This window comes from Arachis hypogaea, chromosome 14 (genome assembly GCF_003086295.3).
Source record: "Arachis hypogaea cultivar Tifrunner chromosome 14, arahy.Tifrunner.gnm2.J5K5, whole genome shotgun sequence".
Taxonomy (NCBI): Eukaryota; Viridiplantae; Streptophyta; class Magnoliopsida; order Fabales; family Fabaceae; genus Arachis; species Arachis hypogaea.
In genome coordinates this window covers 18,287,929-18,301,626 of record NC_092049.1, presented here as the reverse complement: position 1 = coordinate 18,301,626, position 13,698 = coordinate 18,287,929, and the positions used below count along the sequence as shown (strand labels likewise).

General features: G+C 29.2%; 1 protein-coding gene across 2 annotated transcripts; it reads left to right on the top strand.

Moving 5' to 3' along the window:
* Nucleotides 1-5,303: 5,303 nt before the first annotated feature.
* LOC112741737 (putative E3 ubiquitin-protein ligase LIN-1) lies at nt 5,304-13,288 on the top strand. Of its 2 annotated transcripts, none has more exons than XR_011870782.1 (16): nt 5,304-6,325; nt 6,725-6,797; nt 7,125-7,243; nt 7,822-8,892; nt 9,017-9,158; nt 9,625-9,864; nt 10,234-10,528; nt 10,659-10,780; nt 11,139-11,258; nt 11,427-11,558; nt 11,647-11,769; nt 11,955-12,065; nt 12,149-12,295; nt 12,397-12,525; nt 12,733-12,911; nt 13,025-13,288. XR_011870782.1 is itself a non-coding variant. In XM_025790827.2 (16 exons), the coding sequence occupies exons 1-16, from the start codon at nt 5,625-5,627 to the stop codon at nt 13,040-13,042; spliced, it is 3,660 nt and encodes a 1,219-aa protein (XP_025646612.1). In that variant the 5' UTR covers nt 5,304-5,624; the 3' UTR covers nt 13,043-13,288. The 2 variants fall into 2 exon arrangements, 1 of the variants encoding a protein (XP_025646612.1); XM_025790827.2 differs by having other exon boundaries at nt 12,795-12,911.
* The last annotated feature ends 410 nt before the right edge of the window (nt 13,289-13,698 follow it).

The window sequence follows — 13,698 nt, the reverse complement described above, 5'->3', positions numbered from 1 at the left end:
AACCTTTCATTTTCAGAATGAAACCACAAGAAATAGCCTTAATAATGGCAAGCTATAAGATTTTAAAGATTTAAAGTGAGTCAATTACTTCTTTCGTTTCGAAACTATATACAGGTACAATCACATAAACAATAGGGTAAATAATAATAATAATTAATAATAATAATAAAAAAAGAAAAAGAAGGTGCTACCTGATTTCACCGATAAAAACGTTTTGGTTGGGCTCCAAGACGAGAGGGTGGTGTTATCAGTTTATCACATTTCAAAATGTAACGTAAAAGAAAGTATAAGAAACCGTATTATATGAAGTTACATAAAAAAAGAAAAAAAATAATAACTAACTATAAAATAGGTAAAAGAATTAAAAAAATTTTAAATTTTTAAAATTTAAATTAAATTTAATTATAAATATGTATTTAAAAAATAGAGATATATTTCTCTAAAAAATAATTAAATAATATTAAAGATTGAGAAAAGGCTAATTTGTGAAGTAACATTTTTCTTTATCAATTTCAATTCTTGCATATAAAAGAACCACGAAGCGCGTAAAAATCATAGTCCTTATCAATTTTAATTTTAGTGGCACTATTAAAATAGTCTCTAAAATTTTAATAGTATTAATTATGTTTTTGAAATTGATAAAAATATATCACATTAATCTTTATAAATATCTAATAAAAAAGACTAAAAAATTAACATAATATATTTTTATTAAATTTAAAGATATAATTAATACAATTAAAATTTCAAGAATTATTTTAATATAGACGATTAATTTTAGAGATTATTTTAAAATTTAAATTCGAGATATTTAATACTCACACAAAAAAAACATGTATGTAGTGGCGGAACTTTAAAAAAAATTAGGGGCCAATAAAAAATTTAAACATAAAAATTATATAATAATATTTATATTATAATAAAATTTATAAATAAAATTATTTTTAAAATTTGTCAAAAATATATCAAGAAATAAATAATTTTATAAATAAAAATAAGTTTAAAATAATATTCTTCAAATTTTGAATGAGTTAAGATTTTTAATAATTGAATTAAAATAAAAAATGTTGGTAACTTTTTAATATAAATAACCAAATTATCTTAAAAAAATATCTTTTAACTTATTTTTTAATCTTGTCTACATCAGCTTTAAAATAATTAATTTATTGAGAATGTATAAACTATAAAAATTTTGTTGGTCTTTAATTAATTAATTAATTGTTGTTATTTATTTGAAATAAAAAAATGTATTAAGTAGTAAATGAAAAAATATAAGACTTTTTTAGTGACTTAAAAAAAAAAGCTCTAACCAATTGAACTAGTTATATCAATTGATTAATAACTACTAATAGTTTTGTAAAAAATTTGAGAGGAGCCATAGCTTCCCATTGTCCCTACAAAAATTTACCAGATGAAGATAAATAAATTTGTGTTTATACGTATTCATATGTATCTGTATTTATATTTAAAGAAAATGATAAATAATTTTTAATTTTTTTAACTCAAAAACAAATAAATTTTTACTAATTAAAATTACAAAAATGTCAAGAACTTTTTAAAATACAAAATATTTAAGTCTTTTAATTCAAAATATATAAAAGATAAATAAATTTCATATAAAAAATTAGATGTCTTACATTTTAAAAGAATAACGTATATTTTTTATTCCTAAAATTTGTCAAAAATTTTAAAAATATTCTTAAATTTTATTTTGTTTCAATTTTATTTTTGAAGTTTTTGATTTGCATCAAATATACCCTTGACAACTAAATTTTTAGAAAATTTAGAATCAATCCAGCTATAATACATGATATCTTATTTGCTTGTATTGAAGGTTATTCTTATAAAATTATTTTTAAATTCATCTTAAATTTTTTGAAAAATTAGTCAGGAGTTACATTTTGATGTAAATAAAAATTTTTTAAGACAAAATTAAAATAAAATAAAACTTAAAGGTATATTTAGAATTTTTAACAAATTTTAAAGATAAAAGATATATTTTACTTTTTTAAAAGATAATTTTTTTTGTATTTTTTAATTAATTATAATTTATTTATCTTCTAATAAAAAAAAAGCCATGGACGACCTATTTATTTTTTTTTCCTATATCTATGCATGCTTTCATTGTTCTAAAACCGTATAATCTTATAAAAAGGTGACTAAAGAAAAATGAATATATTAGTTGTATTGTAACTAACATAATATTGAAACCCTAAGTAAGAAATAAGAATGATATTGATGAATATTCGGAAATGGTCCAACTGAAACCCAATTCCGACAAGTCAACATAGTCTCTCTGTGGAAGCACGAGCCGCACAGTTGTCAAAGGAATCAAATTAAAGCCTCATAATGTGTTCTTCACAACAATACTTCCAAACCTCCTAAATTGACATAACAGCTACCAATGTTTTGCAGATTCATAACATTGCTCCATGTCATCAACCTCTATATGTAGCTAAAATCCATTCCAATTTTTTGTTGGGGCTCAGTTCTCATCCCCCTGCTTCCTCAATCTCACAATCATCCTTTTTCAGAGTATTTATCACTTTGCAAATCATGTCAATGTACATCATTTTGTCCTTTTAATATTATTCTTGTGTTAAGTAAAGAATTAATTTTATCTTTGAGATCAGAGAGTAAGTATAATTTAGTTTAGTTACATTATTAGATTTTGAATAAAACTCAAATTAGTATTTTGAGTAATAATGCATCGTTTTTATCTTAATTTTTTGGATCAAATTTTAAAGTTGTCTCCGATGTTTTAAAGAATTTATTCGAAGTAACGATTTAAAATTATTACAATATTATCATACAATTAACTCTATTAATATATAATTCTATAATGAAATACACATTTGAACATTATAATCCATTGTGGTAGACTGATATCAAATTACTATTAGTAAAAAATATAAAATTAAATAAATAAAAGAAAAATAATGCTAGCAATATACAAAATCCTAATTACATTTTATTCTCTCATATGCTAATATTATTATTCTTTTATTCTCTCATATCCTAATTACATTTTACTACAGATTATAACGTTTATTGTGCATTTTAGCCATAGAATTATTAACAAAGTTGATAATAGAATAATATTATAATATCTTTAAAATATTAAGAGTTTAAATAAAATTTTTAAAATATTAGAGACAATTTTAAAATTTATCCCAAATTTTAAAGAAAAACGATATTTTATTTTTTATTTAAAAACAAAAAACTAATAATGAATTCGAACTCTTATCTTAAGAGAACAAATAGTGGACTATTTGATCACATTCAAGTGATTATTGATTACTTAATTGTGTATCCGATAGTTAAGATAGATGTCGCTATTTATTCAACCCTATTATCAATTATTAAACACTATAAATGAATCTAACTTCAACATTACATAGGCTTTATTTTAAGATGCATGACCCACAAACCACAATCAACATTAAAATTTGTAAGAAAGTTGCTCCTCGGTGTCCTTTAAGATCTTCACACAGATTTTTTTTTCTCCCTTGCTTCCTAATAAAACGCATGTAATTGTCAATTCGACTTGGACTATGTCATGTATAAATTAATTAAAAATACTATTAAATCAGTCATATGTATAAGATATAAATTTTAATATAGAATAAATATTAAAAATTAGTTAAATAAAATATATAATTATATATAAAAATTTAATTTTGATGTATCGACGGTGTAAAACATTTACACAGTTGTACAATCGCATTCGTTCTTTTGAATGATTATTCATATAGTTTATATAAAAAATAGTTATTTGTATTGATTTAGTGCTATGTAAGTAAATAAGTCTATAAAATTAGTTTATATTGACAATACATTAAAATTAAATTCTATATATAAATACACAATAACTAATTTTGGTGTGCATTTTATTGATATTTACATTTGATTTTCATAAGATAATTTAGTTTTTATAAGAGAATCTAGTGTTTTTTTTTTTTTTTTTTTCTAAAAATGCAGTGCAACACTTTCCAATGGAAACCATGAATGAGCAGTTATCCCATTATGCAAATGCAAGGTGGGCAATGGAAGAAAGAAAAAGTAAAGAGAGAAAAAAGCAAAGGCATTGTGATAAGGTACACGTGAAGTTGAGCACTAAAAATGTTAATGCTTGTTTTCAACCTTTTTCCCTCTCAACAGAAAAGAAGAAAAAGGAAACGGTCTATTTTTTGTCTGAAAGCAATGGAAGATCAAACGGTGCCAATAAATATTTGGAATCTTGCTGGAATAGTCACGGGACAGAAAATAATACACTCTTGCTATTTCAACCTTTTAAAAATAGTTCTCAAATGTTTATCATATTATAGGTTTAAGCCTTGATTTGGTATTTAATTTAGGCTAAATATACAGATATATTAGGAGATATAAATACGTTTAAGAAAGAAGATAGTTTCAGAAATAAGTAAAATATTTCTGTCTAAAAGTAAAATTTAGTTGTTTATGGAAGTTACTGAGTTAAAATTATGCATGCATTAGGTTAGAGAACTCATATTATAATATTTGGATACGAAAATAGAAAATAACAAGAATACGAAAAAAGACACAATTTTTTATATCTTATTTATGCATATTTGTACAATTTCTTCCGTAAAACTTACTAAAACGCATCCTATTAACAAACAATAAGAATTAAGATATTAAAAGATGATTGAATTTAATTTCTATGTCCTGTTAGTATAAAAGAATTTTAGTGTACTATTAGGTTAGTAAAATTTGAAATTTATTATTTTAAAAAATTATTTAAAATGAATGATTCTAATTGAATAATCGTATAAATTTTTTATAAAGTAATTATTTAAATTAGTTTTTAAAGTTTTAAAATCGGACATTTTTAGTCCTAAATTTTAAAATATATAAAATTGTCCCTAACGATTATCTTTCTTAGACAATATAATTCTTGTTCAAATTTAATTTAAAGAATAAAATACAAATTTTTTTTCAAAATTTAAAAATTCTCAAAATAATTTTTAAAATTTTTAAAAATTCTAAGATGATCATTTCAATTAAACAAATCAAATTAAAAGAAGACTGAATCATTTAAGAGAGATAAACATTAATAATTATTTTGTATATTTTAAACCTAAAAAATTAAAATATTCAAAAATTAATTTGAATAATTTTTCATTTTTTATATGAAAAGTACAAACAGACAATAAAAATATTAAACAATTTAAATAATAAATATATTGAATGTTCAATTTACTAGGTGTGCAAATGCCGGATGGTTATCCTAATATTAAGATTTAAATGGATAATTTAGAGGTGTAATGTATTTTTACTTTATTAGACCAATTTTAAAATCTATTATTCACAAAAATCATTATCTACCAGAAAGTCCTTTATTTTTTTATGTTATTCAGTGAATCGAAACTAAACTCAGCATTGATTATACCAAAACCTAAAAGGACAGAGTATGTGTAATTGTGTAAATATGATATTTAAATATTAAATAAAAAAAGAAATTAATCGTTAATACTATATAGTTTAGAGAAGCTTGCATAGGTCCAGTTTCTTCATCATCTTCACCTCTCAAAGAACCAAAAAAGCATCAGAAGCAATAATCAGAATTGACACCCTTTGATCTTGTTGATTACTATGAGAAGATGATAGACCTCAAGTACATTTGGGTTCTTGTTTCAATCAACAGATACGTTCATGAAACCTTGTCAAATGAGAGAACAAGGAATGCTCTAAAGCTGAAATGCACCTCAAAACTAAGGATTCAAAAGCAAGAGTTCTTTGAATTCTCTGAGCAATCAGTGCTATCCAATTTGTACTGGGGAATTGACAGCATTGAAGCTGCAATTCAAGCTCAGAAGCCAGAGGAAAAGTCCTTCAGGCTCATGAACTCAGAACAAATGCTTCAGGTACCAGCAATGCTTGATGAGGAAGAAGTAACCGCCACGGTTTCAAACCGTTACTTGGTGTGCTGCTCCTATTTTTACCTCTCAGTTGTTAGGAACCTGCAGGGTGATGAGTGGCAATCTGCACTGCATTTTCTTCAAGCTGTGTTGGTGTCACCAAGGATTGTTTGCAATGAATTTGCAACTGAACTTTCTCAGAGCCTTTTCCCTCAAGAAACCATCATGTTGCTGAGAAGGAAGAAGCAGAATGTGAAGAACAACAGTGGAAGCATGAGGTTGGGGTGTGTGAGTTCTACTTCTGAGGATGAAGTGAATGAAGCAATTAGGGATATTGCAAGAAGTTATAAGGAAGGTTTGGTGTATTATCAGGTTATGCTTTATGGAGAGAATCCATGGTGGAGAAGTTATTGCAGCACCAAACACCAATCACCACAATATGTGTAAGAGTTATTATTCATACTTGTTGCTTTTCAAAACTACTTTGCCTCAACAATGATGCTATTTTCTGACTCAAAAACAGAAAAAAGGTTATATTTTTAGTTTTGAGTAACTAAATTTCCCCTAATCATGTTTCTAACATCAATAATCCAGATACAAATTGTGATGTTTGAAGAGATAAAAAGAAGATTTCAAGTAATTTTAATGACTAATAGGTTGAAATATGTTGCACATTTCATGCACAGTGCTCAGTGCTAACAAACATGAACATAATCATAGTTATTATTCTTTAAGGTGATGATTAAAGTTAAATAAGAGACTGCCTTTTGAAGCCAAAAATAACACATTGGAGTTTGAAATGTTTACTTTGTCATCTGAAAATAACTCATTGCCATGTTCAGGGATGCACCAAATACCAGCTGTGTTTCTCCTAATTCATTTCAACATGAACCAAGATTGAAAACCTGCAATATGGTAAGTCTTTCTCTGGTTTCTAATACTAGCACATAAGGTTATGTGTGTTTCAATTTGGGAAAAAAAAATTTGCAATTAAAATCTTGTATATAATTGAAGAAAGTGAGAATTGGTTTTTCTAAGACTAAGTTTAAAATTTTATCAAAATATGTGAAAAAAATCTGCTTTTTCTCCCAGTAAAAGGGGTTTAAAAAAGAGAAAAAAATTCCAAATTTTACATTAGGCAATAGTTTACTTAGAATGTCAAATCATAGGTGCATCAAAAACTTCTCTGTTTTGCACATTTATTTCCCCTTATGTTTGTGATATATCATGAATATAATGCAGTATGATAAAGTTCATCCACTTGGTCCCCAAGATGTGATGCATAATATGGAAGACAGAAAATTTCACATAAGAGCCAAAATAACAAAAGCAAATGATCTACAGAGAGAAACTTATGACAGGTTTGGCCACTAATGAAGTCTTAACATCCAAGTTTTGTTTGTTTGTCTCTAACTTTATATCAGTGCCTAGTAGTATAGGTATCTCATTATTACAGTTCATAATTGTAACATTCACATTTTGTTTGTTTGCCTCCAACTTTATTTAAATAGTATAGTGTGTAATTGTAGCATCCTCACTTTGTTTGTTTGTCTTTCATTGTATGTATATAAATTTTTAGTATTTGTAAAATGGGAAATTTATTATTTTTGTCCCCATAAGATTTGTGAGATTTTGATCCAAAAAATTCTAGAAATAAGCGAAATTAGTCAGTATTGTTATCGTACATACAAATCAAGTTCACATTTATGGTTCAAAGCATAAGCATCCATTTTCAGTTTAATCTTTATGGAACCCAATTTTATTTACTAAACGAAAATTTTTGCACCATAACCACAAAATTTTACAGGGACCAAAACCATATATCACTAATTTTGCACAGACCAAAAGCTTAAATGACCCATTGTTATAAAAAATAAGCCTATTAGAGGCAGTTCAGTTCTATAATTCATAATTGTCTTCTGGATTTTTATCTTTCTAGGAAGCTACATCAATCCTATGCCTTGGATCATGCTGTGAAATATTCCGGGCAAGAACAGCTGAATGAAAGAAGTGTGGTTAATTTTGATTCGACCATATTCAACAGAGCCAGAGAAGATTCTACTTTATCCATCTCAAATTTCCATGTAGATGATGGAATAATTGAGGAAGCATTGCAGCCACTAAAATTCCATCTCTTTGACAATGTAACATCTAAATCTCCTTCCAAACATTGGCTCAGCCAGAAAGATCATGAAGAAAGTTCTAAAACAAAATCACGAAGATATTCCCTACAGGATCTTTCAGGAGTGATTGAAAGAATCTCAGAACTGCATTATTCAGAAGCATTAGGAAAGTGTGGACAAGAATATACGGTTGACATTGCATCTATCTACGAGTATTTGACCGATTCATCAGGCACTAGTTATGCTTCCTTGAGGGATGCCATCTTGGATGAACTGCTAGTAGCTATCTCAACATCCAAAGAGGAAAGAGAAATTAGAGCTTCTGTGTCTATTCTCACTACAATAATTTCAAGAAACAAATCAGTCATAGAAGACATCAAGAAGAAAGGTTTAAAGTTGTGTGATCTTGCTAGTGCTCTAAAACAAAATGTTCATGAGGCTGCAATTCTCATCTATTTGATAAATCCATCACCTATAGACATAAAAACATTGGAACTTCTACCAATACTTGTTGAGATTGTATGCACCTCACATAGTTACAAGAATAAGCCAGAGCCCCTTCTTCTGACGCCTCATGCAGCATCATTGATGATCATTGAAGAACTAGTGACTTCGTTCGACTATGCAACAAATAACATGCATTTGGCTGCGATTAGTTCCCCTCATGTTCTCAGTGGACTTCTAGAAGTTGCTAGGAATGATAATCTAGAAGAGTTTTTCTCTTTAACCACCATTCTTATAAAATGCATGCAGTTTGATGCACAATGTAGACAGTATGTATCACAATACACTCCTCTTGCTCCTTTTATCCATCTTCTGCAGACGGAAAATACCCGCGCCAAATGTATGGCACTTGAATTTTTCCATGAAATCCTTTGCATACCGCGGTATAACTATGCAAACATTCTTTAATTTACATTCTATTTTAAGATAATTGGCTAGAATTTGTTGTGCTGTACTGTCCTTGTTCAAGGAAGCTTTGTGTCATTAATTTTCACATTTGGTTTCCAGATCATCAGCCATTAATCTGTTGCAGCGTATACAGCAAGAAGGAGGCATCAATGTTATGCAGATACTAAGGATTTGTACTCATCAATTACAACCTGATCACCAGCTTTTTGCAGTAAACATACTACTTCAGTTAGAAACATTGGTAAACTATGAAATTCGGAAAAATTTTTATCCTCATTTTTCAGTAATGAAGCTCCCTAGGATGACAGATTGATTTGATATAAATCAGTATATTGGGATATTCCATTTCATTTTCTTTAACTCAGTATACATGGTGTTATTGATTAACTAATACAAACAGCAACAACAAAGTCTTATCCCACTAGGTGGGGTCGGCTTATTGATTAGCTAATAGAAGAAACAAAAATATTCATCAAAAGAAGATATCATATGAATCACAAGTTAAAAGTTTGTTCATTTGATCACTAAATGATACATTTTTGGCACAAAGCCATAGAAACTTTTTTGCCCTTTAGTCATGTCAATTCAATTTTCTTAATGTTTGTGTTCACGAAAATTTTTTTGACAATGGCCACATGAATTAGACTGAGTTATTGTAAAATATGAGGACTAATGAATGACTAACAAACCAAAATAATATCATGCAGAACCCATGTGATAAAAGCTTGTTCAGAGTAGAAGCAGTGAAGGTCCTTCTAAGGGCATTGGTATCTCAGGAAAGCTCAGCGCAGATATTATCTGCATCCATTTTATCAAATCTTGCAGGAACATATGCGTGGACAGGAGAACCATATACAGCTGCATGGTTGCTGAGGAAGACAGGATTGAACTCTCCCTATCACCACAATATGATAAGAAACTTCAACTGGTTGGATCAGAGTCTACAGGTACAGCTTCCTTAAATGTTTATATGAGAAAAAGTTCAAAGTTCATCTATATCTACATACAAACAATTTTATAAAAATGATAAAATATGAATACTTAAAGCAATCTTCATCAATTCTTAATAATTATGTCAGATATGATTGACTGTTCCAAATAATAGATAGGATGATCAAATGAACAATATTATTTTTAGTTCATAAAAGTAGTCAATAATAAAGAGAAGTTTAATCTAGCAGTATTGATGCATATACACATACGATATGCATACATGAGGAAAGTTGAGGTATTTGTGCATCATAGAAGTATATGTATATGATTTGTGCTGTTCAGAAAAGCTATTATGGAGATGAGCAAATTTCATGATTATGCAGGATACTGGCACAGACTTATGGTGCAGTAAAATTGCAAAATCTATGTTAAGTGTTGGAGATTCCATCTTCCATGCTTTAGAGAGTGGATTAAGAAGCAAGATGAAAATGGTCTCTAGAGATTGTCTTGTAGCAATTTCATGGCTCGGATGTCAAATATCTAAAAGCTCGGATAGCCTCAGATATTCGGCATCCGAGATCATACTGAGTGGAATTGAGCAATTCCTGCATCCTGGGATGGAGCTAGAAGAAAGACTTCTAGCATGTCTATGCATTTATAATTATGCCACTGGTAAAGGTAACGTGGCCACCTTAGCATATGAGAATTAAAAAATGCTATAAAAAATTTGTGTTAATCATAGGAATTCTGTTGCTGCACTATGTGTTGATTATGAGTTTTTTCTTTCCTCTCTATCTTTTTAATGTAGGAAAGCAGAAACTGATTCATTTCTCTGAAGGAGTAAAGGAATCGTTACGACGTCTTTCAAATGTAACTTGGATGGCTGAGGAGTTACACAAAGTAGCTGATTTCCTGTTGCCAAACATATCAGTAAGTACTCATTCATGTATCATTAGTGATAAAACTTCTATGAATAACATTTATATAATGTCCCCATAATTGGCACAATTGATGTCCCAACATTGCATAAACATAACAGGTGAATTTATTCCTTAAATATTATGACACAAAACTATGTTTATCAGCAGGCTAAGATCAATGATCATAGTAAGGAATAAGGATTAAAAGGAATTGCATAATAACTAAATGACTTAAAAGTATTATTGTTTTTTAGGTTCTTAAATTTTCTTGAGCTTCTTCTTGTTGTCTATTTCTTTATTCCAGTGCCTTGCACTAACTGGTTTATTTTCTACATCGCCTCAAATCATTATTATGGTGGTAAGAGCAGCGTATTTCTTGTGTTCACACGCAAATCCTTGAGACAAGTCGAAACTTCAACATAGCAGTTTTCTCCCTCATATACTACAAGGGACTCCTATTCAGTGGATATTCAGATGGTTCAATCAAGGTAAGAACACATGACCTGAGTGAAGGTGTTATGCATTTCTTTTGTTCTAAAGCATGGAAAAGAGTTCATGTTAAATCATGTTAGACATAGCAACTAATGTCTGTTTCTGAGGTGAAACCTTCTGAATGGAAAAAAGTAAAATCAGAGTTTGTTGGTGAATTAAAAAAGGTGTGGGATATTAGAGGGCACTCAGCTAGTCTTGTATGGGACATTAAGGAGCACAAGAAGTCCGTGACATGCTTTTCGCTATCTGAACCATCGGATAGCCTCTTAAGTGGATCCACCGATGGAACCATAAGGGTAAGGTTTAACTTTCGATATGCACACTAATTTCTATTATTCTCAACCAGGGTGAAACTGTTATCTTATATAACACAAAATCAAATAGGTGTGGAGAATGGTCCAGAGAAAGTTGGAATGTGTTGAAGTAATAGTCTTCAAGGAACCAATCCATCAGTTACATGCATCGGGTGAAACAATTTTCGCGATTACTGAAAGCCAAGGAATAAAGGTGATGCTTCGGAACTTAGTCATGATTAGTGCTGCATTTGCATAACAGTGAAGCTTTTCAAAGCATATTCAGACACAAAACAAATGTTCCTAATCATGCTTCTAATTACTAGATTAATGCAGAATTGATAACTTTTTAAGACTCCAAAACAATTGTTATATAACACCAACATTTTACATTTACAGATAGCTAATGATTCAAGGGCAATCAGAAATATTTTCAAAGGTAAGCATGTAAAATGCATGACACTAACTAGAGGAAAGTTATACATTGGCTGCACAGATTCAAGCATACAGGTTAGTTTCTCTGTTGTTGTACAAACACATTCTACCATTCTAGGACCAATAAGATACAAGTAAACATGGTGTTTCATTTTTAGGAGTATTCCACAACATACAACAGGGAACAAGAAATCAAACCACCAACAAGGAGTTGGATCAAGCAAAGTAAGCCAATACATTCAATTGTAGCATATAGAGATTGGCTCTATAGTGCAAGTAAGCATGTTGAAGGCACAACATTCAAGGTGAGAAACTAAATATTGTTATGAGTTTCAGATTTCAAAACTTTAAAAGAAAAAGAAAAAAACAAACCATTGCTTTGTATTAACATAGATGAATTCTTTAGGAATGGAAGAAAAAAATTGGGAAACCCAAGATTTCAATCCATTCTGACAAAGGAGATAGTGTGATGGCTATGGAAGTGGTAGAAGACTTCATATACCTAATCTCCAGCTCATCTGCAAATAGCATTCAGGTTAGTTAAAACAAAAATAAAGATATTACATTAGAAAATTCAAGCTATGCTTATAGAAAAGATATATAGTCATTTAATTATATATAACTATTTCATTAAAGAGATTTTAACACATTCCATAACCACAAGTTATATCAAAATAAAATATTTGATTAGTTGATGATATAAAACTTAAGTGCAAAATGTTTAAATATCTGTCAAATATAGCCAAATTACAGCAAAATCAGGTTATCATCAACTGTATAACTTGGAACAATCTTCCAAACCAGATCTGGTTGAGAGGGACACCGAAAAAACTCGGGAGAATATCGGCCGGAAGCAAGATTACAAGCCTTCTTGCCGCGAATGACATTATTCTTTGTGGTACTGAGATGGGACAAATCAAGGTACATGCACAACACATCTAACACCTTTTAGTTAATTTCACTTCAAAAAACAAGAAAAAGAATGCACAAGACAAAATCCTAACCCTAATTTCTTAATGTTTCATGATCTACAGGGATGGATCCCTTTGTAGGAGGAGTTTCAACACACACTTCCCTTTCAAGTTAATTTGGTTTCATGAGGGCGTAGTCAACTTCCAAAATCTAATGCCACAAGATTGTAATAGCTTCAGTTGCCAAAAGCTAAGAGTACATAATTTACATATCAGGGATCACTGTATAGTAAATATTATTATTGTACAGAAAAAAAAGACATTGTAACAAATGTTATTATACTAAGCTAGGCTGATATCCCTTTCAGCTATGATTTTGCAAATTTATATGAAGTGTTATCTTAATTGTGAAATGGAACCTCATTGTAATCAGGTGAAATAAATCAAACGCAAAGCAGCAACTACAAAATGTACATTTTTCCCCCTTTCAGATCAACGTTCGAATCTTATCTTAAAATTTGTAATTGGTCATGCAAGGGGAGAAAGAGGTGTAATCCACTACTATAAAATTATGATGTGTTAACTGAGTTAAACCCTAAAATGGTTCTTGAGATTGGCGTCGTGCACTAAAATCGTTCCTGAGATTCTAATTGCACCAATTACGTCCCTGAGATTGAAAAAAATGCACCATATTAGTCCCTGACCCATTTTCCATTAATGACGTTATGACATGGCATAATGACGTGGACTGTAAGTGACACGTGTCACTTCATAATTTGGCCACGTGTAATGGTATG